The following is a 26,594-nucleotide window of genomic DNA, read 5'->3' as shown; positions in this document are numbered from 1 at the left end:
GTAATGTCTGCTGGTGGAACAAGAATTCCTACGCTTTATTTCATGATGGGGTTAGTAGGCGTTCAGCCACTACCTTGTACCCAGAATGAACTGATCACCTTGTTCGACATTCAACACTTCTTGCGCCATGAAGTTGGCTACAACCACAGCCACAGGTAAACCGAACAGAACGGCTCATCTAAACGCTACGCATGAAATCTTTATGAATGAACATGAAGTCATTCCTAGCGATCGATGGGGCTTTGCTTCGCACCGGTCGAATGTAAACAACAGCGACAATTACTACACTACTACAACCAACAACAACCACCTGAGGTGGTTTGTATCACGATGAATGATTTTAGCAACAACAAAAAAAGTCAATGCGAGGAATGTGAAACGTGTTCGCTATTTAGCATGCAGATCACCGCGGTAATAATACTCTATTTTACCCCAACTATGCAATTAGGTTCACTGATGACCGTGGCCAGCAACCATAAGTCGGCCTCTAACGGGTCTATCTTTGGAGCAGTAGAAATTGTAGCATTCCTTCATACGGCTCAAAATAGACTGCCCTTTTTATAATGCAAACATGTTCCAAATAATTTCGACAATCGAATTTCTCAGGTTAGCGACTGAGTTTATTCGAAAGTTTGTTGAAAGTAATCTCAATAGGATGTCTTCAGAATTTTAAACCGGTGTCTATGGTTGAGACACCCTAACTGTGCGATGGGGCAACAGAACCAACAGAATCGCGTGCTACGAGCGTACCGTCTTAAGTTGATGGAAATCTTTGAAGCGCAAATTTTCCCCCTTTTACAATTGGCATGTATTGCAATAGCAATCTGTTCATAATCGATACCGGTTTTGAAGTTGGTAATAGTCGGACTTGATTATCAGTTGATAAAGGTGACTACCACCTACGGGAAAATATAACTGGTTTTATTAATAGCGAACTCATTTATAAACCCCTTTTCCAAGAATATAATCTTACGTATGGTAAATACACTTTGAACTAGAAGACCAACCTTAATGAGAATGGAGATTTTTTTTTAATATATACGAGCTTTTGTTCGACTACAGAACATTTATTCGGTTGATAGAATTGAGTTTTACATATTTATTAAGTGATTTATATTGCACAAAACATTTTCCTAAAACAAATACAGTATTAAATATTGATTGACTTATCTTTAAAAGACAAGCATTTACTTTACATGTGAAATCCCACGTAAATTTACATTCCGAACCACCTGATGAAAGACGGTAAACGTTTTGACAAAAATCTTCGTTAAACTACCACATTAATGCTAACACTAAAACATTATTTAGGGCAGATCTGCATTTTTTACGTCTTTTATGCTAAAAGAACAAAATCAGCAAAACGATTAGCTTAGGAAAATGATTTTTCCAAGCTAGTAGAACAATATTGTTGATTAAATGTATATTTTCTCGAAGACGAATAAACTTTTTTAATCCATTCAATAAACATCGAATTATTCTAATCGTTCCAATAATTCTCAATCAAAACTGCTAATTTTGATTATTGCTCTGCCAACTTTTTACTTAGGCTGGCAGAACAGGGCATATGCGTTATAGCATTTCATGAGCACTGAATCTTTGAGTTGCCATACTTTGCTAATAGGATAGTATTTGTTAAAAAAATATATATTTTCTCGAAAATGGATATATTTTTGGAAATTACGCAAATTATGTCACGCAAAAATTCTAAATTTCAAACGGATGATTACAGAATTGTCGTACCATAAGAAGCCATCCAAGGAATTATAAAATGTCCACAAGCCACTTAAAATTTTCTATATTTTTATGAGCGGTTGCCCATATTCATATTTTCATGGCTCTAAATTGTTAACGTGGAATGTAGATACCCCTTAACTATTTGTTCTGTTCACTTTGTGAAGCCTGTTGACATGTGGAGTCACAAAAAGTTAACCGGAACATTCGTCATGGCGGACGAAAGCATGCCTGTAGGCATGTTTTTGGGTTTTTTCTTCATTTCATTCATCTATTTCTCCTTAGTTTTCGCGACAAAATCGTTGGAGTAGATCTTACGCTTCAGGTTTGCCCAGAAAACTTCAATGGGACGCAACTTGGGGCGGGTTCACCTACTTGGGTACCACATCGATATTTAGCCGCTCCATCTCCACCAACGATTGCTGCGAGTAAAACACTGCGTCTGAATTTCTTGATGAACGATGCAACTTCCGGCAGGCACTTTGACTTTGTACTATAAATTTCCCCGTTCACGGCCAGTCCGGAGCCAAAGAACAGCAGCTTTGACATCCCATTTTCTTCAATTGTCAGCCACAGCAGCACGTTCTTGGAAAACTTTGTGTGTAAAATGAACTCCACCTCGGTGCTCACTTCCTTTGTGAGGGAAGTAAAATACGAGGTGCCCTGCCAGTCGTTGCCATTCAGGTGAGAAAGGTCTCGTCGTCCATCACCACCGTCACGTCGCGATTTGCCGGGAAACTCGACTTGATCATCTTATCCAGGTACTGCCGCTGCGTCATTGTCTGCAGCTCCAAAAACAGTGGACAGGACTGTCGCTTCCTGACATGTATGTCCGTCCATATTCGCCAGGTGCTTTTTCACTGTTTGGCCAAGCGCACGCAGCGATGTAGACACTTTTCCCTTGGTCTTCCTCTTCAGCATCCTTTGAAGATTCTTGTCGCTCAGGGTCGTCGACCGTCCGGAACCGGGCTTTCTTTCGATTCTCTGATTGTTGTCCAATAGTGCCAAGATGTTGTAGATGCCGGAACGGGAGTATTCCGCGTCCACGATGTGTTCGGTAGCAATGTCCGTTTTCGACGCGACGAGGTACCGTTCTTTGAACGCACATACTTCTGAACGAAGTACACTAAGGTCGCTTTTTACGCGTTTTTTTTACGCGGACTCCAGAATTTACGCGGTTTTTTTTACACGTAGAAAGCGACTTCAGTGTAGCTTCACTGTTTTAGCCATCACTGTTAGAGTTCGACAGATAGTGCTGTCAAATTATTTTTTGACTCATGGGTTACTATGATTTTTGCTGCATGGAGTTTCGTCAGTGTGTGTGTGAAGGTGAACTCATGAAAAATCGGCAATTTTTGTCAATTTTCTGTTCGACTGCCAAAATAACCTGTAATTCTTTGTCTAATAGAGACTTTTTGATTGTTTTAATGAAGAAAATTCTTTTGTATGAAAATTCATATTTTTTTCTAATAGAATCTTGAAGCGTTCTAGAATCTTCGATAAAATTATGAGCCCATTAAAAAATGCGGAGCTTTCGTTTTCTTCTACATTGTTTCAAATTTCTTTGGCTTTCAATGGTCAGTTTTGGGTCTAGTCCTGCACAAAAATCATGTTACCAACAATATATATTTAAAAGAATATTGAAACGTGCCCAAAAAACCCCTATGGCTCTGAGTGAAATGTTTATCGTTTACTTAATACAATAAATTCGAGAATTGGTCATAAGGTTCTATGAGATAAACTGGAGTGGAATTGATCGCCAATAAAATCTATGCATTATATTGGAAATGTGTCCTTTTTTGAAATTTACGCGGTAAATGATGATTTTGTCAACTGAACAAAAATCAATCACTAGCTACTTTAGAAACAAACAAAAAATGTAGCTTACGAGACGGAATTTATTATTTTGCTTTTGTTCAACATTATATTTTGTGAATTTCTGGTAAATCATAAGTATCAATCATCGTTGAAAATTAAATTGCGCCGGAAATTCGAGGGTGAATTTTGACGAGTACGTGAATCTCGTAAAAGTTGTATTTGAGGATACATAAACATCATCTAGTGTTGCTAAATTGGTATGTCAATCAGAACTTTTCAACACTAAAAACAAGGAAGCAAACAACACCCCAATCGTAAAAATCAGAAGGGTTTTGTGCAAAGCTGCGACCGTTGATAGGGAACACCTTAGTAATTTTAACAGTCGGATTGCAAGCTGCAATACAGAGAAAATTTTTTTATCTTTAATCATTCATATGAATGTCCTGAGGAGACAAGGTTTGTTGTTTCATGTTTCATCTTAAATCAAGTACGTTGATCGGAAGTTGCTGCTGTGACAGTATGATAGTGAAATATTTGAGCCAAAAGCAAACTCTAACATACGCTACCAAGTGCTCGCCAACACTGACAGGAACGGCAAGTCTGCTGCTGCTGCTGCTAAGATGCGACCGTCCGTCGCACCATATGCTAGCAAAATGATTTGTTTAAGCCGAAAAAAAAACTTCTATATTGTCTAAAGAGATAATATGATGTCGACTGTGCTGGGGAAGCTTTAATGAATCGCAGCGGTAGCGACAATTACGAAGAATAAAAATTGGAACGCTGTGCTGAAATCATGTCCTCTTACGGTCACTGCAATTTTCAGTTGTGAAAGGTTTGCATTACTTGCTCGTAGTGTATATACTTTGAATAATTTTCTATCGAATATTTGTTCAGCAACTCGGTTTCTGCTAGCTAGCTGTCATTTACAACACGGTATCTTTGCTCACAGAGCATCAACATTCAATTAGCCGTTTGTTGGACCAGAACCAGCTTTAAAATAGCATTTATAACGGCTTTAATTCTTATTAATATTTATCTGGTTGTCATAAAAGCACAAAAAGTGCCGCTTATTTTACGCTTGTTGATTATCTGGTTTTGCCACTTTTTTTCAAGAAATTTACACCAAATATGAAGAAACAGATCGCGACCGCGAATACTTCTCGTATTTTCCTGAATTTTCGAATTCTTTATCTGTCAATCAAATATCTGAATTCGAAATTCAAAACGCACTTAAAAATTTAGACGCTACGAAAGGTCCTGGACCTGACAGAATAGCTCCAATTTTTCTCAAAAATTTGGCAGAAGAACTATCTACACCATTACAACACCTTTTTAACATGTCCCTGAAGAATGGAATTTTCCCAGAACTCTGGAAAACCTCATATTTAGTGCCAATTTTCAAATCTGGCGCTAAATCTGACATTCGTAATTATCGTGGAATTGCCATTATTTCATGCATTCCAAAATTATTTGAATCAATAATTAATAAAAAAATCTTTCAACAAGTAAAACACCAAATTACAACTCAACAGCACGGCTTTTACAAAGGCCGATCAACTACCACAAATCTTTTGGAATTCATAACTTTCACTCTGACTGTAATGGATAACGGTAACCACGTAGAAGCTCTTTATACGGACTTTAGCAAGGCATTTGACAGAATCGACATACCATTATTACTCTTCAAGCTCGAAAAATACGGAACTGAAACAAAATTTTTGGAATGGCTGCAGTCATACTTAACAAAACGAACACAAATAGTCCGCTTTCAAAATTCCTTTTCAAACCCAATAGAAGTAACTTCTGGGGTTCCTCAAGGTTCCCACCTGGGCCCTCTTCTTTTTATATTATACGTAAATGACATTTCCTTTCTTCTTAAGTCAATACATGTGCTTGTATATGCTGATGACATGAAGCTCTTTATAGAAATAACCAATGCAGAAGACTTCGAAATATTCCAGAATGAAATTAATGTATTCTACACTTGGTGCAACAAAAGCCTATTACAACTCAACATTAAAAAATGTAATTCAATAGCCTTTAGCAGAAAAACAGTAACACCACCAACAAACATTTTCTTAGGAAACCAACCAGTAGAAAAATGCAAAATCGTTAGGGACCTAGGCGTAATCTTAGACTCCAAACTCACATTCATAGAACATTATAATACAATTATCAACAAAGCAAATAGTATGCTGGGCTTTATAAAACGCTTCGGCCACAATTTTCAAGACCCATATACAATCAAACTATTATATATTACATACGTCCGACCAATTCTGGAATATTGTAGCATTGTATGGAATCCCTATATTGCCACACATGAAGAACGCATTGAATCTGTCCAAAAACAATTTCTTTTGTACGCGCTTCGTAAGCTAAATTGGACATCATTTCCCTTACCATCATATGAAGCACGCTGCATGCTTATAGACATACAAGCACTTAAAGAACGCCGCGATCTTTCAATGCTTTATTTTATCAATGACATTATTTCTCAACGCGTGCAATCTACTCATTTATTATCACAACTAAATTTTTATGCACCCAGTCGTCAATTAAGAAATCGTAAAATATTTTCGGAAAATTCTCACAGAACAAACTACTCAAAAAATGGCCCAATAAATCGCATGATGCGTCACTATAACCAGCACTGCGAAAATATCGACATCACCATGGGCAGAAATCAAATAAAAAAACGACTAACTACTGGAAATAATGTATAGAATATAAGAAAGCATTGTATTATTATAACTGTAGTCTACATTTGCTTGACGAAATAAATAAATAAAAATATAAGGAATAATCAGCAAATTAAATTTAATTGAAAAATATTGGCTATAGACCTTATTGCATAACATACTGAAAAACTATTGCTATTGATCATGAGGAATTTATTTTAAACAAACAATCACTAACCTCTACTGGTAGAACCGGTTAAATAGAAGCCGGCTCTAAATGAATTCTATTTTTCGATTGTTTATTTCCCGGTGCGAGTACACTTCCCGGAAGGAAATAACGTTCACCAGTAGTGGAATGCGTTAGAAAACTTGGATTCCTACCGATCACAAACTAATGGACTAGAACACAGGCTGTTTTAGCAGTTCTGTTATTAGTGGAAGGAAGAAGGGAGAAGATCATTAGCGTCATGTCATCTCTGCCCTGACACGAGTGAGGCCAGCCGAGCAAGAGTAATAAATAACTGCTTGGCTACTCGTTAAAGGAGAATCTCGTGCTCGCTTGAGAGAAGGGGGTCTTGTCTGCATGTCACGTCATCGAGGGTGAAAGATGCCGTACAAACGAATACTTTTGCCGAGTTTGTAAATCTCTTTTTTTTATCGTTGTTGCGTGGTCAATGTGTACCCAAAACGCCAAAAAACCAACACGAGTAGACGTGCTTTTATTAAAGGCACACCGGCTGAGGTCGAGAGATACATCATAATTCATGCCCGCAAAGGCTTGTTGCTTTTGCTGCCGGGGTAATAAACAGCATTCTTTAAAAAAAATATGGATGCACGCAAGAAAACTAGAGAAAGGCAACCGCAAATTAGCGGTTGTTTTTGGTGTACTGTTGCGCGGCTCGTGCCGTGGCGTTTAGTTCTTTTCTTTTGATTGAAAGAACAAGAAAAGTTTTTGGTCTTGGAGTGAAGTGGTTCGGATTAGAGTTATGGATTTTATTGCAAGAATTAGTTAAGAATTACTTTTTGTTCGTTGACATACCCTACTTTTGAGCAATTTAAAATGAACATCAGTGCATTTTGGAGCATTGAAAAAGGTAGTTGGAATTAAGCGTTCCAAACTCTAGTCGTTCTGGAAGGTTCACAATTGACAGCCAACTTGTTTTATTTGGAATACCATGAGTACATCGACAAAATTGGATGCAAATCCGATGTAACTCTAACTCTCCAACTCAAAGGGGATCTGTTTTGTGACATGTTGTCACTAAAAGAAAAATTTCAACGATTCGTCCATTCCGAATAGTAGAGCCAAGTGAAGAGAAATGTGACAATTGCCCATAATTTTTTAACGTCTAATAATCACGTTGCTTAGTTAAATATCAATTGTAAATGAAAACCGCAACGTTGGAACAACATAATCAGTCATCCTCGAAGACCGTGAGATGGTTACACTCATACTTTATCGCACGTTCGTCTGCAGTTACAGCCTGCCTTAAATTAAGTGGGTGGAGAACAATAGACCTTAGCCACGGTACCCTGTGCAACATTTTATCATTCGTTCAGGTCGACAAACATTTTCTACCTCTTTCGGCAATAGTCACCACAAATATCATAACGAAATAGCCACCGCTCTTTGTTGAAATCCACCTGGATATCTAAATCGCTTTCTTTCGAGTGAAACTTGCCTTGCAGCGAGGATTATGACCAATTGCCATCCACCTTCGGCGTTGCGGCTGTTGCACGGCAATCGCGCATTGGGTTGTTAATTTGTGGTGGAATAAATTACTGACCTGTGTCTACGCTACACGGTCGCAACCCACACACGTCCGCCAGCCACCGCGCCGTCGTCGGAGTCTAGCTTTGACGTTGACCGCGACCATAGTTTGCAGTATCATAGCACGCGCTTAACCGCCTATAACTCTCCCGAAACTACCTTCTACCTGTAGCAGCTGCGGGCTCAAAGGCTGCACTATGCTCTACACACTTGCTCTGTGGGAACCGATTACGACATTGGATCTGAGTTGCCTGATGGCCGTAACAGGCCTCTTTGAACCGGTCTGGATGTTGTGTTAGGCAAGAGCTATCGATCTGTGAGCTTTCGCTTTCATTTGGGTACCGGGTTAAGGGTTGTAGAGCTAGCGGAATGGTTCGAGAACAACCGTGAGTTATCAGTTATGCATTGTTTTTCGTTGCTTACTCCAGTTCCGGGAAACTCTGTTTGAAGTATTTGAAGTGCTGTTTTTCCACTGCATTCAAGTTGGTATTTCGAAATTTCCCTTGAGTTAGAAACCTCATCGAAGTTGTGTTTTTTGGGCCATAAAGCCGTCACTGTCGCCCGTTTCAGTGCGCGACCCGTTTCAGCCCTGATTCGGTCGGTCGGAGTGCTGAACCAAAACGCAACGCGCGGTCTGCTCTTTCCTGTCCTCTTCGGTGGAGAGATATTGAAATGAATATAATTGGAAAATGCCACTTTCACTGTCACGAGCTTGCCTGTCGCCCAACCGGATTGTCATTATCAATCGTTTTTTCTTCTTCTTTACTCTGAAAAGAAATTACCCAAGAAGAAGGGATTGACGATGGCTTTTTGAAATTGAAATGGACGCAGGTTTACTGTAAAGCTTGATGGGGTGATGGGTTAGATTGGGGTCTGGTTGCGTGTACAATATGCACGTAAAACAACTAATATGTTTTGAAAATTACCTATTGATTGACTGATTTCCAACCACTCGCAATCATAAGAAAACTTGTTTGAAATGATTTTAATTGACAAACGGGCTATATTGAAAATCATAAAAAATGACGGATAATATGAAGCAAAAAGATGCGTAAAATACAGTAACAATAAAATAAGGATGAAAATTATAGCGAACCAATGGGTACAATGAAATCAATGAAAAATGAAAAATGAATATTTTATAAGTCACCACCTTTCGAAAGTTGCAAAATTATTTGGATCATACAAAAAAAAAAAAAAAAAAACAAACAAGTTTACTCAAATTTGCATTTGAATCCTTAAAAAAGCACAAATAATTTTAGGATTACTGAACACAGAACATGATTGAAAGTGATTGAATTATTCCCAAATTTAAACTCACGATGAATCGAAAGATGAAAATGTTTAAAATCGACCGACACAATTATAAACAAGTTATGAAATATTTTGGGAGAAAATTGATAATGGTATATGAATCAACTCCTTACTTGCATAAGTGGTCATGACTTATTGAATTCTTTTACGTTAAACTACGTCTTTCGGTAAGCCTCGTAAGGAGAGTGTAAAATGAAATGTTGTCTAGTTAAAAATGCTCATAACTCGGTATGTTTTCAACGGACTTCCTTTGTTTTTGCAGCAATCGATTGGAAAATTCCACCAAAATTATAATTTTATGACGTAAACTGTTGTACTATTGAAAAATGTCAAGCCATATTTTGAACGCAGATTTCATCCAAACAGAGCTGGAAACAAGGTTAAATACCATCCAATGTAGGTATTTTCGAAACCGGGATATTGTCTAGAGGCCAGAAATCGACCCCGGATGCCATTTTGAATTCTAAGACGATGTCTTCCGGTTCGGAAAACATTCTAAAATTACTAAATGCTACCCAATGTGGTTATTTCTGGAACCAAAATATTGCCCAAAGGCTAAAAATCGACTCCAGAAGCCATTTTGAAATCCAAAATGACGACTTCCTGTTTCCGGACAACGCTAAAACGACCGGATACCATTCAAAATGGGTATTTCTGAAATCGTGATGATACTCAGAGACTAGAAGACAATTCCAGATGCTAATTTGACATCCAAGATAGCGACTTCCGGTTTCCGAATATTTTAAAACTTCATTCAATATTGTTATTTCTGAAACCAAAATGACACCCAGAGCGATGGCAACTCATCATGGGTAAATCTGGAACCAGGAAGATATGCAGAGTCCTGAAATCGACCTCATTCGTCATTTTGTAATCCATGATCAGGATGGCGAAAACCTGAAATATCGAGGATGTCAGGGAATTAATTTTTCAATCAAGGAAATCAGAGAATATACACGGTGACAAAAAAGTCCGGTCACGCTTTTTTGGGGTCGCCTGTAGCCTACACGTTGCATCTCTCTGGTGCCATCTATATGTCAAATGGAAGGGTTAACTTTGCCGCCCAAAGTGGCAGAGTTTCGTTTCTGTGCAGTTTGTTTACATTGAGTTTTGAGCCATGGCAGAGTTAAGAGCAGCTGTTATCGCTGAATATGTGAAAGGGTGCAAACCCGGACACATATTCAAACACCTAAAACCGCTCGGAACCAACCGGAAATTCGTGTACCGGACCATAAATCGGTACCTAGAGACTGGAGGCACCGAGGACAAGGCACGATCTGGACGACCAAGGTCTGTGAGAACTCCAAGGCTGAAAAAGATTATACGAGACCGGATTCGCCGGAATCCCGCCCAATCTGCACGGAAGCTGGCCAGGAACCTTAAAACGAACCGAGAATCAATCCGCCTGCTTCTGCGCAAGGATTTAAAACTTACACCGTACAAAAAACAGGTGGTTCATGAGGTTACCAAAGCTACAAAGGACAAGAGGTACCAACAGTCGCGGCAGTTGCTCGGTTGGCGCGCAGATAACGAGATTATTTTTTCGGACGACAAATTTCACTGGCTCTCTTGTGTACTGAAAATTAATTTGCGATAGTTTCATGGCGTGAATCCCATACCATCCCCTACAATTGCGTATAGAACGAAAACTCCGTAGTGTGAATGTTTCTGACTTTTATATGATTCATATCAAATAAAATTCGTCAAACTATATGTAGTCTTACGTCAAATCTACGTTTGTCCATTTAGGCACAGGCCCTGCTACTGTTTTTTACGCTACTTGACGATCCTGTAGATCATTATTGTAGGTTTTTAGGTTGTAGGTTTTGTACAATAATTAGGCATAAATGGAGCATTATCAAAAAAAAATATTAGATCACAATGTTCGATATAAAATAACCGAACTAGAAATCAAATAATTGCGGATTCCTGTTCGATCAAAAAGCAATTCACACGATACTGGAAACTGAAAGAAGATGTTTATTAATACTGCTAACGTGAGTTAGAAAAGAAAACGAAACAATCGTCAATTTTCATCAGTCATCGAAACATAATACACCCACACAAACACCGAGAAACGCTTGCGTCAGATGACTGCAGTCCATTATGATTGCGCAATCAAACATGGCAAAATGATTAAATTTTTCTTGCTCTGTTTTCCTTACTGAGTCGTCTGACCGGAGCAATGAACGCTTCTCTCACTGCCCTCCTGCTGCACACTGGAAAAGGTAGGTGTATCGAGCTGCTGCTCTCCACGGTCTATGGGAAACGTCTGAGCCGAGCAGGTTAGTCGTGCCAGCTCTGTGTATAGAGCATCTTTTTTCCATTAGCCTACCTATGAGGCACGGTGCAACTTCCATATAGGGCCGGTGCGCGGTTGCTCATCCGTGTAAATCTATTTTATTTATGCTGTTTTTTTGGAGACAATCTTCAGCCTATTCACAAGTCAATCCGGTAATCCAATCCAATTTGTATTCAATATTTTATGTCTCAGGTGTGTATAGACAAAGATTAAGAATCTTTTCCCTGTTTCTACTTGCCATTATCACTTCCAGATTTTATTCACAACCCCACAAACTTGTCAGTAAAGTGATCGATTGAATATAAAATTTGAAACTACCATCAATAAGCTTTTAAATTGAATTATGAGTTCAGCTAAGAAGTTCGTTTTATACTGAAAACAAAAACAACAAAAGGTGGTCTACGACATGGTCCGAACGGATGCCGGTAGCACGCCATAATTTGTTGCATGCTGACTACTAATATCCGTTAATTTTATATGCTATCTCTTAAGGGCAAGAAACATTTGCTAACAGAAACTGTGCTCTACGAAAAGGAAATCAGTCAACCGGTTGTAAACTATTATTGAACATATATTTCATTTGCGGAAAAGCACGGTCCGATATGCGGCCGGCATAAACGCGACTTGCAGCCGATTAGCTGTTGTGGCTTCGATGAGTCAGCCAACGGAAAAATAAACTGAAAACACTTGTTATTATCATTGATAAGTGTGTATACGATCGCTTCATTTGGTTGATAGATCAATTATCTACTTATGTTTCTTTTTTTTTTTCGTTCACACACATACAAAGTGCTGACGGAAAATCCAGGTATCGATTGCTGATAAACGTTAATTGCTCAAATTGCTGATATTAGCTCACAAACACGGTTGTCGATTATGAAATGTGAGGAACATTGCCCAGAGATGATTCGATTGCATAACCCAAAGTATCCGAAAATCCGAACCTTTTATTTGTTTTTTATGTGTGATGCCCAATGGTCAGTTGCTTTTGGCAAAGTAGATCGAAAAGGGTCCGTCAGATGTTTTTTAGCAATTATAGATTGTGGTAACCGACGTTTCGGAAGAGTTCTTATCTCGACAATAACAAAAACAACAGAATCTCTTTTTTTTATGCGACTAACAACCTTTTCTATGACTATATGAATAAAATAAGAGTTAATGAATAACAGTAAAGGTAAAGAAATTGTCGCTTCACTTAGATTAATTAACAAAGTTGGTCATCACTGAACACGGCTATTTCTGAATCATACATATAATAAACTAACCTATCAAAAGACTTCGAGGTACGATATACTCCTGAAAAGTCAGTTTTCATATTTTAGCTGGTTGGAGTTATTGTTAGCGCCTGCAACTACGATATATCACTTTACGATAGATTTTATCTTTCGCTTTTTTATGTGACACAGCTCAAATGTTTCATGGGGGTTTCCGACGGTTCGAATTATACTTCTTTAAAGCACTGGCCGTCACTTTTCTCATTGGAGTTCGCGTCGATTATAGAGACACCAAACTATGATGCCTTGTTCAATTAACGACTGCTTAGTGTGGCTACAAAGATAATCTTGCCCAAACCGCTACAGTTACATTAGGAAAGAAAGCTGAGTAGATGCATCTATGCAGTAAAACACGCCCGTTGGCGTGCACTTTTAACATATAAGAGTCGTTACTAGTAATAATATAACGAATATTAAAACATGAATGTGAGCACAGTTCACACTTGTCTGTCGGAGATCAATTAACGGGGTTTATCTCTTGTGAAAGTCCAAACTATGTAGGCTTTTTATATTTGGAAAATATATGGTCGGTAAACTTTGAATAACTTTCTGCTGCTTCTCAATGCTGAAAATTTGGAAATTTAAAAAATCAGTGAATTGCAGAAAGCTACGCTTCTGTGGCGATGCTAAAGTTAACCTATACAAGTTTGAAATTAGTTTGTTTTACATGTTTTGTTACGTAAAAAGGCGAGCTCTGAAACTACCTCGTAAGCAGCATACGGTTCTTATAATATAAGAAATCAAACATAGAAAATACCAAAGAAAATGCGTTTACCTCGAAATCGCATGATTGAAAAAAAGCGTTCAAACTGCCGGAATTTGCAAATTACAAACTGCTTTCCATACACATTTGTACAGGATGGTGCTACTAATGTGATTTAAACCGTTGAAGTGTCGCAAATTAATTCAGTAAATAAAATTTGCTACGGATGCCTTACACATCTGTATGGGTCGGAATACACTAGTCCATTATTGCCAGTCATCATATCATAGATAGGTTGGCAAAATGTTGGACACGTGTAACTTGAGGCCCTAATGGAATTCACCTCTATCCAGCAACTTCTATCTCAACCACCGCGAGGTGCCGACTTGGATACGAGTAACCTTAGCGGAGATCGGTTAACCAACCTGACTGGGAAGGGGGGTCGTACGCGGATGTCTCCATGTTAGGGGCGGCGTACAACAGCGTATGACCCGGAGCGGGCAGCTGAATCATGAAATACTGTATCCCACCAGCTACACCTAAGATAGCAGTCCCATCAGCAGGATGTAGGTATCGCGACCCTGGTAAGGTAGCATACCCAATTCTCTCCTTACCACGAACAACGAAAACTCATAGATAAAGACATTGGTGTTCACAGTCCGTTCAGTGGTAAACAAATTTCATTTTAGAAATATCCAGTCACAAAATTGAGGAACATTTCAATTGTCGATGAAGACATTGATGTTCTCAACTCGCTGAGAAAGTAAAAAATATATGCCGTTGGAAATGGTACATTTCCGATGATATCATTTATAAAATGATAGAAATAATTAAGAAACTTTGAAGACCTAGGTAAAAAAAATGCTCCTTTATAATAATCAAAGTTTGGTAAATTGTCAAAAAACAATGTTTTTTTTTCTAGTGACCGCACAAAAAAAAAAACATTTCGAAACATCCGCGTTTGAATTTGAAAAATAAAACGACGTAAAAAAGCGTTGTTTGGAAAAACGTCGTAAATAATCGTGTAAAAATAAAACTGTGTAAAAACACCTTACTGTAGTCTGTTATTGTTACTGTTACTTACTGTAATTGTTTTACACAAGGACGAAAAAACGTGTAAAAAAGCATTGAAAACGATGTAAAAAATCTGTTATTTCGCAAATCGTAAAAATAAAACGGGAGGCGGAATACGGAAAATTTTGTAATTATCTTCTGAAATTGATTGCTAGCGTATCTAAATAACTTGTATAGCAATATATACAATGAACAGTACAGAGTATGTTATATTTCATTAGGATTTTTCATTAGGATGGTTCATAAACTGAGGAAAAATTGAAATATAAGAAAAAGATCTCTTTTTTACTGAATAACACTAGTCCTAGAATCTATTTAAAAAAAATTCAGATCACACCGGATCTCGATGTCTACAACTACAACTTTGCCGTAGATACCATACCAATTACAAGCGGTTCAATAAGTTCGAATACACTTTAAAAATGTGTAAAAAATGAAAATACAAGATATTCTTTCCTGAATCATTTTTTGTTGTTGAAGCAGTGTACATTGCGAACCTTTGCGACATATTAGCTGGAAGCACCCTCTTTGTGCTGTATTAAGAGCTTGGGACTTGGGAAACCACAAATGCCAGAACCAAAATTTCTAAAGCACAGGAGCACAACACGCATTAACTGTTACCGAGTCTTGGGTCCTTCAAAAAATTGAAGAGGTGGCTCGAAGTTGGCCATTTGTGGCTTCAACACCGTTTCACCTTAAGGTCCAGCTACAAAGTCCTATCGAGAAAATCAGTCGAATTCTCCCGACACCACGCTTGGACGATATTCGCTGTGTAAACCGGTGCACCGTCCCATTGAAGGACGTAATGAACATCGACCTTATAGCACGCGGCGTTGATTTTCAGGTTTTTTTTTTTCGATAAACACCAGTTAGAGATTTCCACACCTGGATACGGAGGACACGGAGGAGGGTCCGACACGGAGGAGGGTCAAAAGTGCGTCCCAATTACCGCAGGAGTTCCGCAAGGTTCTATCCTGGGTCCGGTGTTGTGGAGTGTCATGCATGACGGAGTGTTGAAACTCAAGTTCCCTGTAGGGGTTGTGATCGTCGGCTTTGCAGACGACATAACGCTGGAGGTTCACGGCGAGTCTATCGAGGAGGTCGAGTTGACGGCCGCGCACTGTATACGCAAAGTCGAGGACTAGATGCGCTACAGGAAACTGGAGCTCGCGCATCATAAGACGGAGGTCACGGTTGTGAACAACCGAAAACGGAGCAACAGGCGGTGGTCAGAGTCGGAGACTGCACCATCACCTCGAAGCGATCCCTGAAGCTCTTGGGGGTTATGGTGGACGACAAGCTCACGTGCGGGAGTCACGTCGACTATGCCTGTAAGAGGGCCTTATCGGCTATTGCAGCACTATCTCGTATGATGTCCAATAGCTCAGCGGTTTATGGCTGCAAGCGAAGACTTCCTGCCAGCGTGGTTTCGTCCATACTTAGGTATGGTGGGCCAGTGTGGTCCAGAGCGCTAGGTACTAACAGTTACCGTGGTAAACTGGAAAGTACCTACAGGCTAATGTGCCTGAGAGTTGCGAGTGTGTATCGTACGGTGTCATACGATGCAATCTGTGTCTTGTCCGGCATGATGCCTATCAGCATCGCCATCAAGGAGGACAAAGAGTGTTTCGACCAACGTGACACAAGGGGCATACGAGGTACCAGAAGGTCATTTTCGATGCTCCGCTGGCAGCGGGAATGGTCCAACTCCACAAAGGGCAGATGGACGCACCGACTCATACCGGAGATATCCGGCTGCAACGTGTGTGGCGGGTCAACCACCAACACGCTAGTGGTAGCTAATTACCAGTTTCCAGGCAGTTTGCTAGGAGGTTATAAGAGTAAAGAAAGTGCATCACGCACAAAAGCCTCGCCGTTCCGGGAAGACCAGAGCTGGAGACTGGAGGGGTTTTAGTGGATCGGGACAGGGATCAGTAGGTGCCTGGGGGAGTGTAACTACCCCAGCATCTCTCCCCTAGTCTCATCCCACACCTTGAGTTCTCTTCTCAGGTCCCCAAAAAGCAAAGCCTTGGTGCTACATTCCGATTCGGAACTTGACCTTCTGTTTCTTTATACACAGACTTCGCAGCCGACTGTTAAGTGTACAGGACAATTGCGGGGCTAGCGCTACGATCCTACTAACACTAACAGTCTTCCCCGAGCCGGGACTCGAACCTACGACGACTGGCTTGTTGGGCCAGCATCGTACCTCGACACCATCTGGGAGGCTGCAGATTTCCCCGCCACCTTTAAAAAAAAAAACACCTGGATACGGCACCAAGCCATCACCGACGCGGCACTCTGGCGCCGCCGAATGTTTATGTGGGACGGGTGGGATTCGCCGGTTAACCTTAATCTTAAGCTGACACCAATGCACAGAATGCACATAATGCGCACTTACACAACGATGAAATGTTGTATTCGAACTTATTGAACACCCTGTAAATAAATCTTTATGGTTTTCTTCCCTTTCGTGGGTAACTCTTAGCTCTATGATCAGAGTTTTCATGGAAAAATATTAAAAAAGGAGATATTTGAAATAGTTAATTCCTAATTCTCTTTTATTCATTATACTGAAAAAATTAATTTCCATTTGTATATTTTTTCGAGAAGACAAAATTACTAACTTTGCCAAAGACGTTATATCATCGATATCTTTAGACCATTATTCTGTCCAAATTTTCAGCAAGCTTTAAAATGGTCGATTAATTCGATTTGCCGTGTTTTAGCGAATTGCACAACTGCTGAAACTAATAAAAAACTATTATAGAGGAACCGCTCCTATATCAATCTCATCCCAATTTACCGCCAAATTTTACTATTTTTCTTCAAAATTTTGTTAATGGTATGAAATGCCACCAAATAATATAAAAGCAAAACAATTGTAGATATGTACAATACACAAGACTGCCTTAAAAGAAATAAACACTGCCTTAAAAGAAATGATAAAATTCCAATAAAATATCCAAAAATTAAAAAAGAAACTAGAAAAAAAAATAAAAAAGGAAGAGTACAAAAAATTAAAAAATATTCCAACATGCTAAGGTAAACCGAAACAGATTTTGGCTGTTTTTTCCTATTTGCAAATATTAACAAACTGGAAGAGAAAAGCTAAACGATCGGCTTGTTTACTTTTAATTATCAGACCTGTTCAAAAAGTACCAAACAAATTTAGAAAAATAGTATTATTATGAAATGATTTAAGTAAAATTAATAGCTAAAAAAATTATATAAGCATAAAACAAGCAAAGAAATAGTCAAAAAAATATGTCAAAATTAAAGTTTCATTGATTCAGATATTGTTATCGTAAAAAACTTGCAATCTAAATTAAGAAACAGTTGAAAATATCAGTGATTGATCAGTATTGAATGTAATATTATCAATCTGTCTTGACCCGAGATGCGAAGATAGGTTTACGTGTAATTGCAGTAGATTTTGTCGGTCATGTGCTTTTATAATGTCCCTTAAGCTGGAAGTACAAAGTCAGCAGAACAAAGAGTTAATAGCATGAAAATTTAGTGCTCATTCGATGCTAGAAAATAGCTAGCAGACAATATACGAAAATAGCATTTTCAGTCACAAAACGGTTCTATAACGGTCAAAATAACTTAATGCTCATTTAATGCTCTTGAAAAAATCTGATTTTCATGATAATTTTATTGATTTTGTATAAATTTCTCAATAATATTATAATAATATGATAATATATAAATAGCTTCAATTTTTACAAACATTTTCCTTTGAAAACAATCAGAATCCTTTTGATACAATTAGATACCGAATAAATGCTCCCATATGCGAGCAGTTTCAATAACTAAGGTCCATTTTTCATTAAATATATTTTTTTCAAAAATATCGTTCTGCTAGCTTAAGGAAAAAGTTAGCAGAACATTGGCCAGAAACAGCATTTTTAAGCAATAAGCTGTTGTAGAATGGTCATAATAATTTAGTGCTCATTAAATGATCTTGAAAAAACCTGATTTTCATGATAATTTTATTGATGTTGCATTAATTTTTCAATAATATTATAATAATATGATGATACATGAATAGCTTCAATTTTTCCAAACATTTTTCTCTGAAAACAATCAGAATCCTTTTGATACGATTAGATACCAATTAAATGCTCCCATTTACGAGCAGTTTCAATAACTTAAATAATCAAATTAAAATTAAAATTAAATTTAAAAAATGTAATTTAATTTATTGAGATTTGTTTGCTGTCTCAATTAGGACTTATCATTCGTAGGGAGTTAAACCTACTTATCAAAAAAAAAAAAAAAAAAGAATATAAACTGACAACTAACTCAATTCAAAACTTATTGACCAAAAAGAGAGCTCATCGTAGCAATTGTGGATTGTCGAAAATTGTTAATAATTTTATTTGACATAGCTTCATGTTTCTACACCAGTAAGTCTATGTTATTCGAGTGTACCAAACCATGACGCTTCAAAATCATTTTCAGAATTTTATTCCGAACCTGTTATCTGTGCAAAAGAGTAAAAAAAAATGGGCGGTACAGCGGTACGGAATTTCGTTTTGTTTGGGAAATTGAACTTTGTTTACCTTGCCGTGCCTTAACAATGGCTAGACGGACAGGGCATTAATAAAAATTTGACATATGGTTGCTGTTACAATTCGCACAGCGAAAATTTTTACTCTCTTTCACAGGACATATAGCCTTTTTGTGAGAAGAGTCTCCACAAATGAGGCATTTTTGGTCCAAGTTACAGATTTTTGAACCATGGCCATAACGTTGGCAAACTCGCAATTGGGCTTTTCTCCTCCCCCAAACTTTCTATATAACTCCCACTTTACCTGAACATTATGGATGGCATGTGGTTTGTCAAAAAATTTCAAATTGTTAACCTCAGTGCGGTTAGCAAAACAAAGCCTGGGTGCTACATTCCGATTCGGAAATTGACATTTTGTTTGCTATACAAAGACTTCGCAGCCGACTGTTTTAGTGTTGCGGGGCTAGCGCTACGATCCTACAGACACTAACAGTCTCTCCCAAACCGAGACTCAAACTTACGACGACTTGCTTGTTAGGCCAGCATCGTACGACGAGACCATCTGGGAGATAAGTCCGGTTAAAATGAATCAAATAATTAACAAGGGAAATTCCAGCTCTCTGACTTTTCTCGCCTCATGATTTTCGTTTCATTAGATATGCCAATTAATTCTGTTGGGGTAAGTTTGATGATCGGTGGTTGAGCGGTGATGATGATTTCATCAACGGTTTGATCGTTGGTGAGACCTTTCAAGACAACCTCGACCGGCTTGGCGTTCTTGATGTCATAGGTTAAAAATTTGTATATCTTATCAGTTTAATACCGAACAAGACGATTATAGCCTTTAATTGACTCAGCTAATAAGCATTCGCCGCTAATAAGCATAAGCAGTTGATAAAACAAGTGACCAAATAGTACCCAACAAATCGAAAAAAGGGACCAACAGTTGTTAGAAAATAGCCAGAGAAGTTATTTTTATTGAAAAGGATACGGAATAAGGGATTGGGTGATCTACAGGGAAAGATCAATCTTCAGGATCGATTCAGCTGAGCGGTCCCAGATCGATCCATCTAAAAAATCGGAGCTGCAGGATCTATCTCTGTTGAATCGATCTTTCGAAGCATTTTTTTTGAGCGCTGTGAAATTCACTGAATCAAGCGCCATTTTTTTAATTGAGTTAAGTATTAACACCAGTGTACGTGAGAATGAATATTCTATCATTCATGAAGAACAGAAGAAAGTATTCAATTGGTATCTAATCGTATCAAAAGGATTCTGATTGTTTTCAGAGGGAAATGTTTGAAAAAATTAAAGCTATTCATATATTATCATATTTTTGAAAAATTTATACAAAATCAATAAAATTATCATGAAAATCATGTTTTTTCAAGAGCATTTAATGAGCATTAAATTATTATGACCATTCTACAACAGTTTCTTGCTTAAAAATGCTGTTTCTGGCCAATGTTCTGCTAACTTTTTTCTTAAGCTAGCAGAACAATATTTTTGAAAAAAATATATTGAATGAAAAATGCACCTAAGTTATTGAAACTGCTCGCATATGGGAGCATTTAATTGGTATCTAATCTTATCAAAAGGATTCTGATTTTTTTCAGAGAAAAATGTTTGAAAAAAAATGAAGCTATTCATGTATTATCATATTATTATAATATTATTGAAAAATTTATGCAACATCAATGAAATTATCATGAAAATCAGATTTTTTCAAGAGCATTTAATGAGCATAAAATTATTTTGACCGTTATAGAACCGTTTTGTGAATAAAAATGCTATTTTCGTATATTGTCTGCTAGCTATTTTCTTAAGCTAGCAAACAAATGCATTTTTCAAAGAAATGATGGAGCATTGAATTCGGCGATATGGCATTAAATGAGCATCGAATGAAAACTAAATTTTCATGCTATTAACTCTTTGTTCTGCTGACTTTGTACTTCCAGCTTAAAGGACATGCCTTAATATGCTAGTCGTGTAGCTCATCAATCTTTGTTTCGTGGGTTTTGATATTACTTTTGCAATAAGATAAATTTAGTGGCATTATATACAACAGAGAATAAATTTTTCGTTTACTTTTATTTTTTAGCATCTTTGCTTTGTTCATGATATCGAAAGAATAGAAAATTTCCATTAAATTCTACTATCAACTTGTTGGGAGTTGATAATAGAATTCAATGGAAATTTTTCATTCTTTCGATATTTGATATCATTTTTCTAATACGCTCATAAAAGTATTTTCAAAATCTATCATTGATCTTAAATTTTTATGGCTGGCTTAAACACTTTCCCATCATGAAATTTCTCAAAAATCAAACATAGATTATTCATCGCCATCAATCTCATCTTGCATCTTTTGTATGTATGACAGCTATGTGGGCTTTCTTCGTAAACCGGTAAAGCCGACGCAGTCGGCGGATTTGTGTGTTTATGTTTTTTACACTTGCCTAATAACCATCAATCACAAACATTCCGGCTGACGACCTCAGCTTTTTAGCACTTTTACTTTATTATATGGAACACCTTCGTGTTGACCTGCTTCTTGCATTGGCATTGAATCGTGCCTGCTACTGGTCGTCTCGGTCGGTTTAACGAACTCCAACTCCTGCCCAGCTAATATATTCAACACATCGTCAGTTAATTACGATAAAAGCCAATGAACCTTTCCTACCGTACCACCGCCATCGCATTCGTTGTCACCTCTTTCCGTGAGCTCGCTTGAACAAAACAGGGGCCAAGTACAAGGATATAGGTTTCACCTTTGAGCGTAAAAATATTGTCGGACATCGATACATGACGCAACAGATTGCCGGCCACTGCAGTAAGGTATCGACAGCGCCCCTAGAGTTGAAACACTGCAATCGAGAGGAAGGGAAATTTTAACTCATTATTTTATTAGACTCATATGCTTGTGATGAAAACCACTTCCCCGGAGACTTTTAAACATAGTCATCGTCTGTTATGACATTTTTAATTCGGTGGAAATTGTACTTCTCTGTGGCATTAATTTCGCTATATGAGAAGAGAACTACAATCCCATTTAGGTGCTTCATAATTACTTTTTTGCGTTTAGATTATTGCTGTTGTTCCTTCAAATGGTTTTATATTCAAAACAATGGCTCGAAACAGTCGTGTCATATGAATGTCTTATTCAATTCAAAAACGACTTCCTCTAATTGATTATCGCATTTCAAAGCTTTCGAAATGAAGTTACCAATGAAAGCGATGGTTGTGTTAAAATGACAGCAATTTGCAGTCATTCAAGATTTATATTGACTTATGACGGTCAATTTAAATCAGTAGGAAAAATGGATTTTTAATTCAAAACATTCATGGCGAGCTGCTGGGTAAACCTAACTTGAATGGAGGGACTAAGAAGATTTAACGATAACATGGGAAGCGGTTCCGAACCATTGATTGTTAAATTTTCTTTCTGTTTACAAATATGTTAAATTTAATATCGAAACATGAAACGTATGTAGTAATTAGTAAAGCTGTCACTAAAAATGATTTATGAAACATGTTTTAAAACAAAAGAAGGCCATAAAGTCGAAAATAAAAGCACTATAAATCGAAGAAACTAAAATAAGAAAACCCCAAAGTCATGAAAATAATCTCAAAATAGAAGCCTTCGGAATTTGTCGAACCCAGTGACATTAACTAGGGGACATGAATCGTGAAAATTTACCCCAATAACGACCAAACAGTCTTGAAAAAATCAACTTTTAAAATCATCTTGAATGCGTCTGTGATTGTTAAGCCCACAAAAGTAAATTATCATCAACATTGTTTTTGTTCAGTCAATCAACTATACCTCAGATTTCAAAATATTGCGAAGCTTCAAGTGTTCTTTAATTTTGATGATCCATTATTAAACATGTTATACTCATTATGTGTTTTAATATGTGTCGAATAAATTAGACCGTTTGTATACATGAGTTCGAGCTCTTTCTACCTGTAAGGTTTACACAGGAAAAATTAGACAACATCTTTTATTCATACGGCCTTATATGAAGGAAAGTAAGGCAATATCTTTTATTCATACGGGCCAATATTATACACTGTTGATTTTTATCCATTCGAATAATCATGCTTTAGGCATCGTTGGATTAGTAAAATTTCCCGAAGTGCAAATTTGTGCCGTGCAACAGTAACGAGAAAAATATCGAATTTTCACGAAATTATAATTAAATCATAATCAATTTGTTAATTATATTCTTATCATGTTTCGATTCTCAATAAATATTTGACATTTTATTGAGTGTAAATTGAGAGAATTTTTAGAGTTAAATTCACTACTCATAACAAAAATACACAATAAGAAAGGTCTGTGTAATTTTACTGGTGAGACTAAGATCCATTATTTGTAGCTGGACAGTATCACGGATGTGTATGTCACCAATGCTGTTTTACCATCTGAATACCATGATTTCATCGTCGTTGTTATGTCATTTATCATACGTCTGATGTCTCCAGGTTCTCGATCATCAGTATTGAAATTTTCCCACCATTCTTTGGCTAATACAACTAAATATAGTTTTCCAATGAGAAGCGGCATGTAAGGAAAAACGCTTGTAGCCTCGACACACTTTTTGTCACCATTTGTCCACATGGGTTTGCATACATAATAGCGCATGCCTATGTCATATTATTGTCGTATGTTTCACCGAATGTTGCCGTTACATGTGACATAAGCGTTCTATACCTTTACCAATAGATGTACCAGTTTAAAGAGACATTTATTTTCTAATTTCCCTACTCCTTACAGCAAGGACTAAGACGATTGTGTCATGACGAAAAGCAATTTATTGCGAAAAATCAATGTTATACTAAATCGATTCTCTCGTGCCATGCACGTTTTCTTTTCCTATCCACTCTAGGCCAAACAGCGTGCTTCGGTAAAATGGCTCCTCTCGAAGGCGTACAACAACCGAGTGCCGGAGTTCCTCAAAGATCCCTTCTATCGGGACCACGAAGGCCAGGACCACCTGAAGCCGCAGATTGTCGTCGGTCTGGGGAACGCTTCCATCTACTGCCAGGTGCTGAGCAACATCTACTCCGACCCGAACTATCAGAGCCTGAATCACTGGTCCATACTGCAGACACTGTCCCGGAAGGGTGTGCCACTGAACGAATCTCCCGGCCAGCCGCTAACGGAAACCGTTCTGATACAAACGAATCCTCTTAGAATTGTAAGTATGTTTTTTTTTTTTTGCTGTGAGTGCCGTCGCAAGTCACGAGCGCAACCTTCAACTTGACCTCGAGATGACAGTGAAACGAAATGATGATAATTTGGTGTATCTCTTTCTTTTTCGCTCTCTCTGCTACACATTCCAGAATGCCCACATGACTGTGATAGAAGCGCTGATGGTGTTGTACGCTAAAGAAGTCGCTTCCAGCGGAAGGATTTCCAGTGCTTTGGAAAGGTAATTTTTGTGACATCAATTCATTGTTGTTGGTATTTAATATCGGTGAAGGTGTGACATGTGCTAGATTGGATGTTATAATTATAAGTGACCGATCGTGCAACGATGATATTGCAAATTTTGTCACCCGCCAGTCAAACAATAACCGCGATAGTCAGAGTGTGGGAGTAAAAGTATTACCAAATACAGAAACAGGTCCAGCCTTGAACGAGCAGTTACTTTGACGAGGTATCTGTCGTCTGCCATATCGCCTAACAGTATGAGGCTGAGTGAGGGAAACAGCACAAAACAGTCTCTCAGCTACTGACCATAACGACACTTTGCACAAATTATTATAACCTCAATCAAGCTGGTCAACAGCTGAGATAATATTTTTATTCATTTCGGTGAAGCGAATATGACTGTGCGGAAAATTTATAGGAGCCCATACACGGTTTGTGTGAATTTTGCATGAATGAATAGTTAGACGGATATGTGCACTCGTAGGAGTTAGAAAAAAATATGAATGGTTTCAAATCAGTTCATTATGTAGTGTATTGAACAGTGTTGATGTCTGACATCATCAGTTTGGCCGTCGAGAAGGTTTTTAATTGCGATTTCAAGGATGCGAAAAGACAAATAATTTTCCGCACTATTTTTCAAATTCAAGTTACAGTAGGTAGAAGTAAGAGAAATTAATCAGTTCACAATGGGTGCAACTCGACAACTAACTTAACTCAAACTCGTCCCCCCTCACCATATCAGGCTTCAAAACGGCCTCAAACACAAATTATCGGTTTTTGGAAATAGTAATATTAAATATTTTCATCAGCTTTTCGCAGAACACGTATGCCGATAAACTGCACTAAACAACGTTCGTTCTGTGGTCGTTTCTCTGCACTTTCTATTTAAAATAGATATTGAATACAGTTCTTTACATGAGATAGCTGGGGCGACATCAATAAATGCCTCTTTTGCAATTTGCAAATGCACAGAAATCTTTTTTTTTACTCGGGGGATACGTAAAAATGCGCGTAAAAAACGCCGAAATTCCGAAATCCGCGTAAAAAGCTGTGTCTGCTTACTTCCCAGATGGTCTCGAGGTACGATGCTGGCCCAACAAACCAGTCGTCATAGGTTCGAGTCTCGTCTCGGGAGAGACTGTTAGTGTCAGTAGGATCGTAGCGCTAGCCCCGCAATTGTCCTGTACACTAAACAGTCGGCTGCGAAGTCTGTGAAAGAAGGCCAGGTTCCGAATCGGAATGTAGCACCAAGGCTTTGCTTTGCTTTTTTGCTAAACGTTTTTAATAATTTCTTCTAAACTCTTTCGAAAAGGATCAATAGCAGTGTTATTTCCGCATGCGAATTGAGCTGAAAATCAAGAAAAAATATATTTAGGTTAGGCCATATCAGTGAATATTCAGTAATTAGATTAAGTAAACTCATCTGACACTCTTAATAAAAGATTTTAAAATGTAAACCGCGTAAAAAGTAACTTTGCTGGAATCCGCGTGAAAAACGCAAAAGTTCTAAAATGCGCATGAAAAAGACGCGTGAATAAGATTACATTGGTTTTGTTCGCCTAATAAACATTAGGCACAGCGGACGGTACGGGTTTCACTGTGCAAGGTAAAAACTGATAAGAGGTAGAGAGACAGAAGGTGTGCTTCTTTGAGCGTGATTAAATTTGCTGCTTGTATATAAATTGAGACTAGGTTTTTATCATGCTACACCATTCCCCTTAACAAGAATAATGTAACAGACTGGCATTATTTTTTGAATAGTGCTTTCCTAATTGTCAGATATTTTTTTCGTTTTCTCTTCTCTTCTTTTGTTTTTTTTTTTTGTAAATTTTTAGCTTCACTTAACCGAATTTCGCACTCTCAGTGTCACTGAGAACTTTCACCCATAAACTACACTAAACCATGATCGTTCTATGTTCGTTGAATAAAAACCAATGTTCAAATATTGAGGGTTTTCGCCTAATTAA

The 26,594-nt window shown here is 37.8% G+C and overlaps 1 protein-coding gene across 23 annotated transcripts in view; it reads left to right on the top strand.

Moving 5' to 3' along the window:
- LOC129721289 (patronin) overlaps nucleotides 1–26,594 on the top strand; it is a 137,802-nt gene that overhangs the window by 51,209 nt on the left and 59,999 nt on the right. For all 23 annotated transcript variants that reach the window (XM_055673698.1, XM_055673690.1, XM_055673704.1 and 20 more), the window contains exons 3-4: nucleotides 24,080–24,391; nucleotides 24,537–24,625. In XM_055673698.1, the coding sequence (XP_055529673.1) occupies nucleotides 24,080–24,391; nucleotides 24,537–24,625 (401 nt within the window). The remainder of the gene's footprint in view (nucleotides 1–24,079; nucleotides 24,392–24,536; nucleotides 24,626–26,594) is intronic.

This window comes from Wyeomyia smithii, chromosome 2 (assembly GCF_029784165.1).
Source record: "Wyeomyia smithii strain HCP4-BCI-WySm-NY-G18 chromosome 2, ASM2978416v1, whole genome shotgun sequence".
Lineage (NCBI taxonomy): Eukaryota > Metazoa > Arthropoda > Insecta > Diptera > Culicidae > Wyeomyia > Wyeomyia smithii.
The sequence above is the reverse complement of the archived record's forward strand: the minus strand, read 5'-3'. Positions and strand labels throughout refer to the sequence as shown.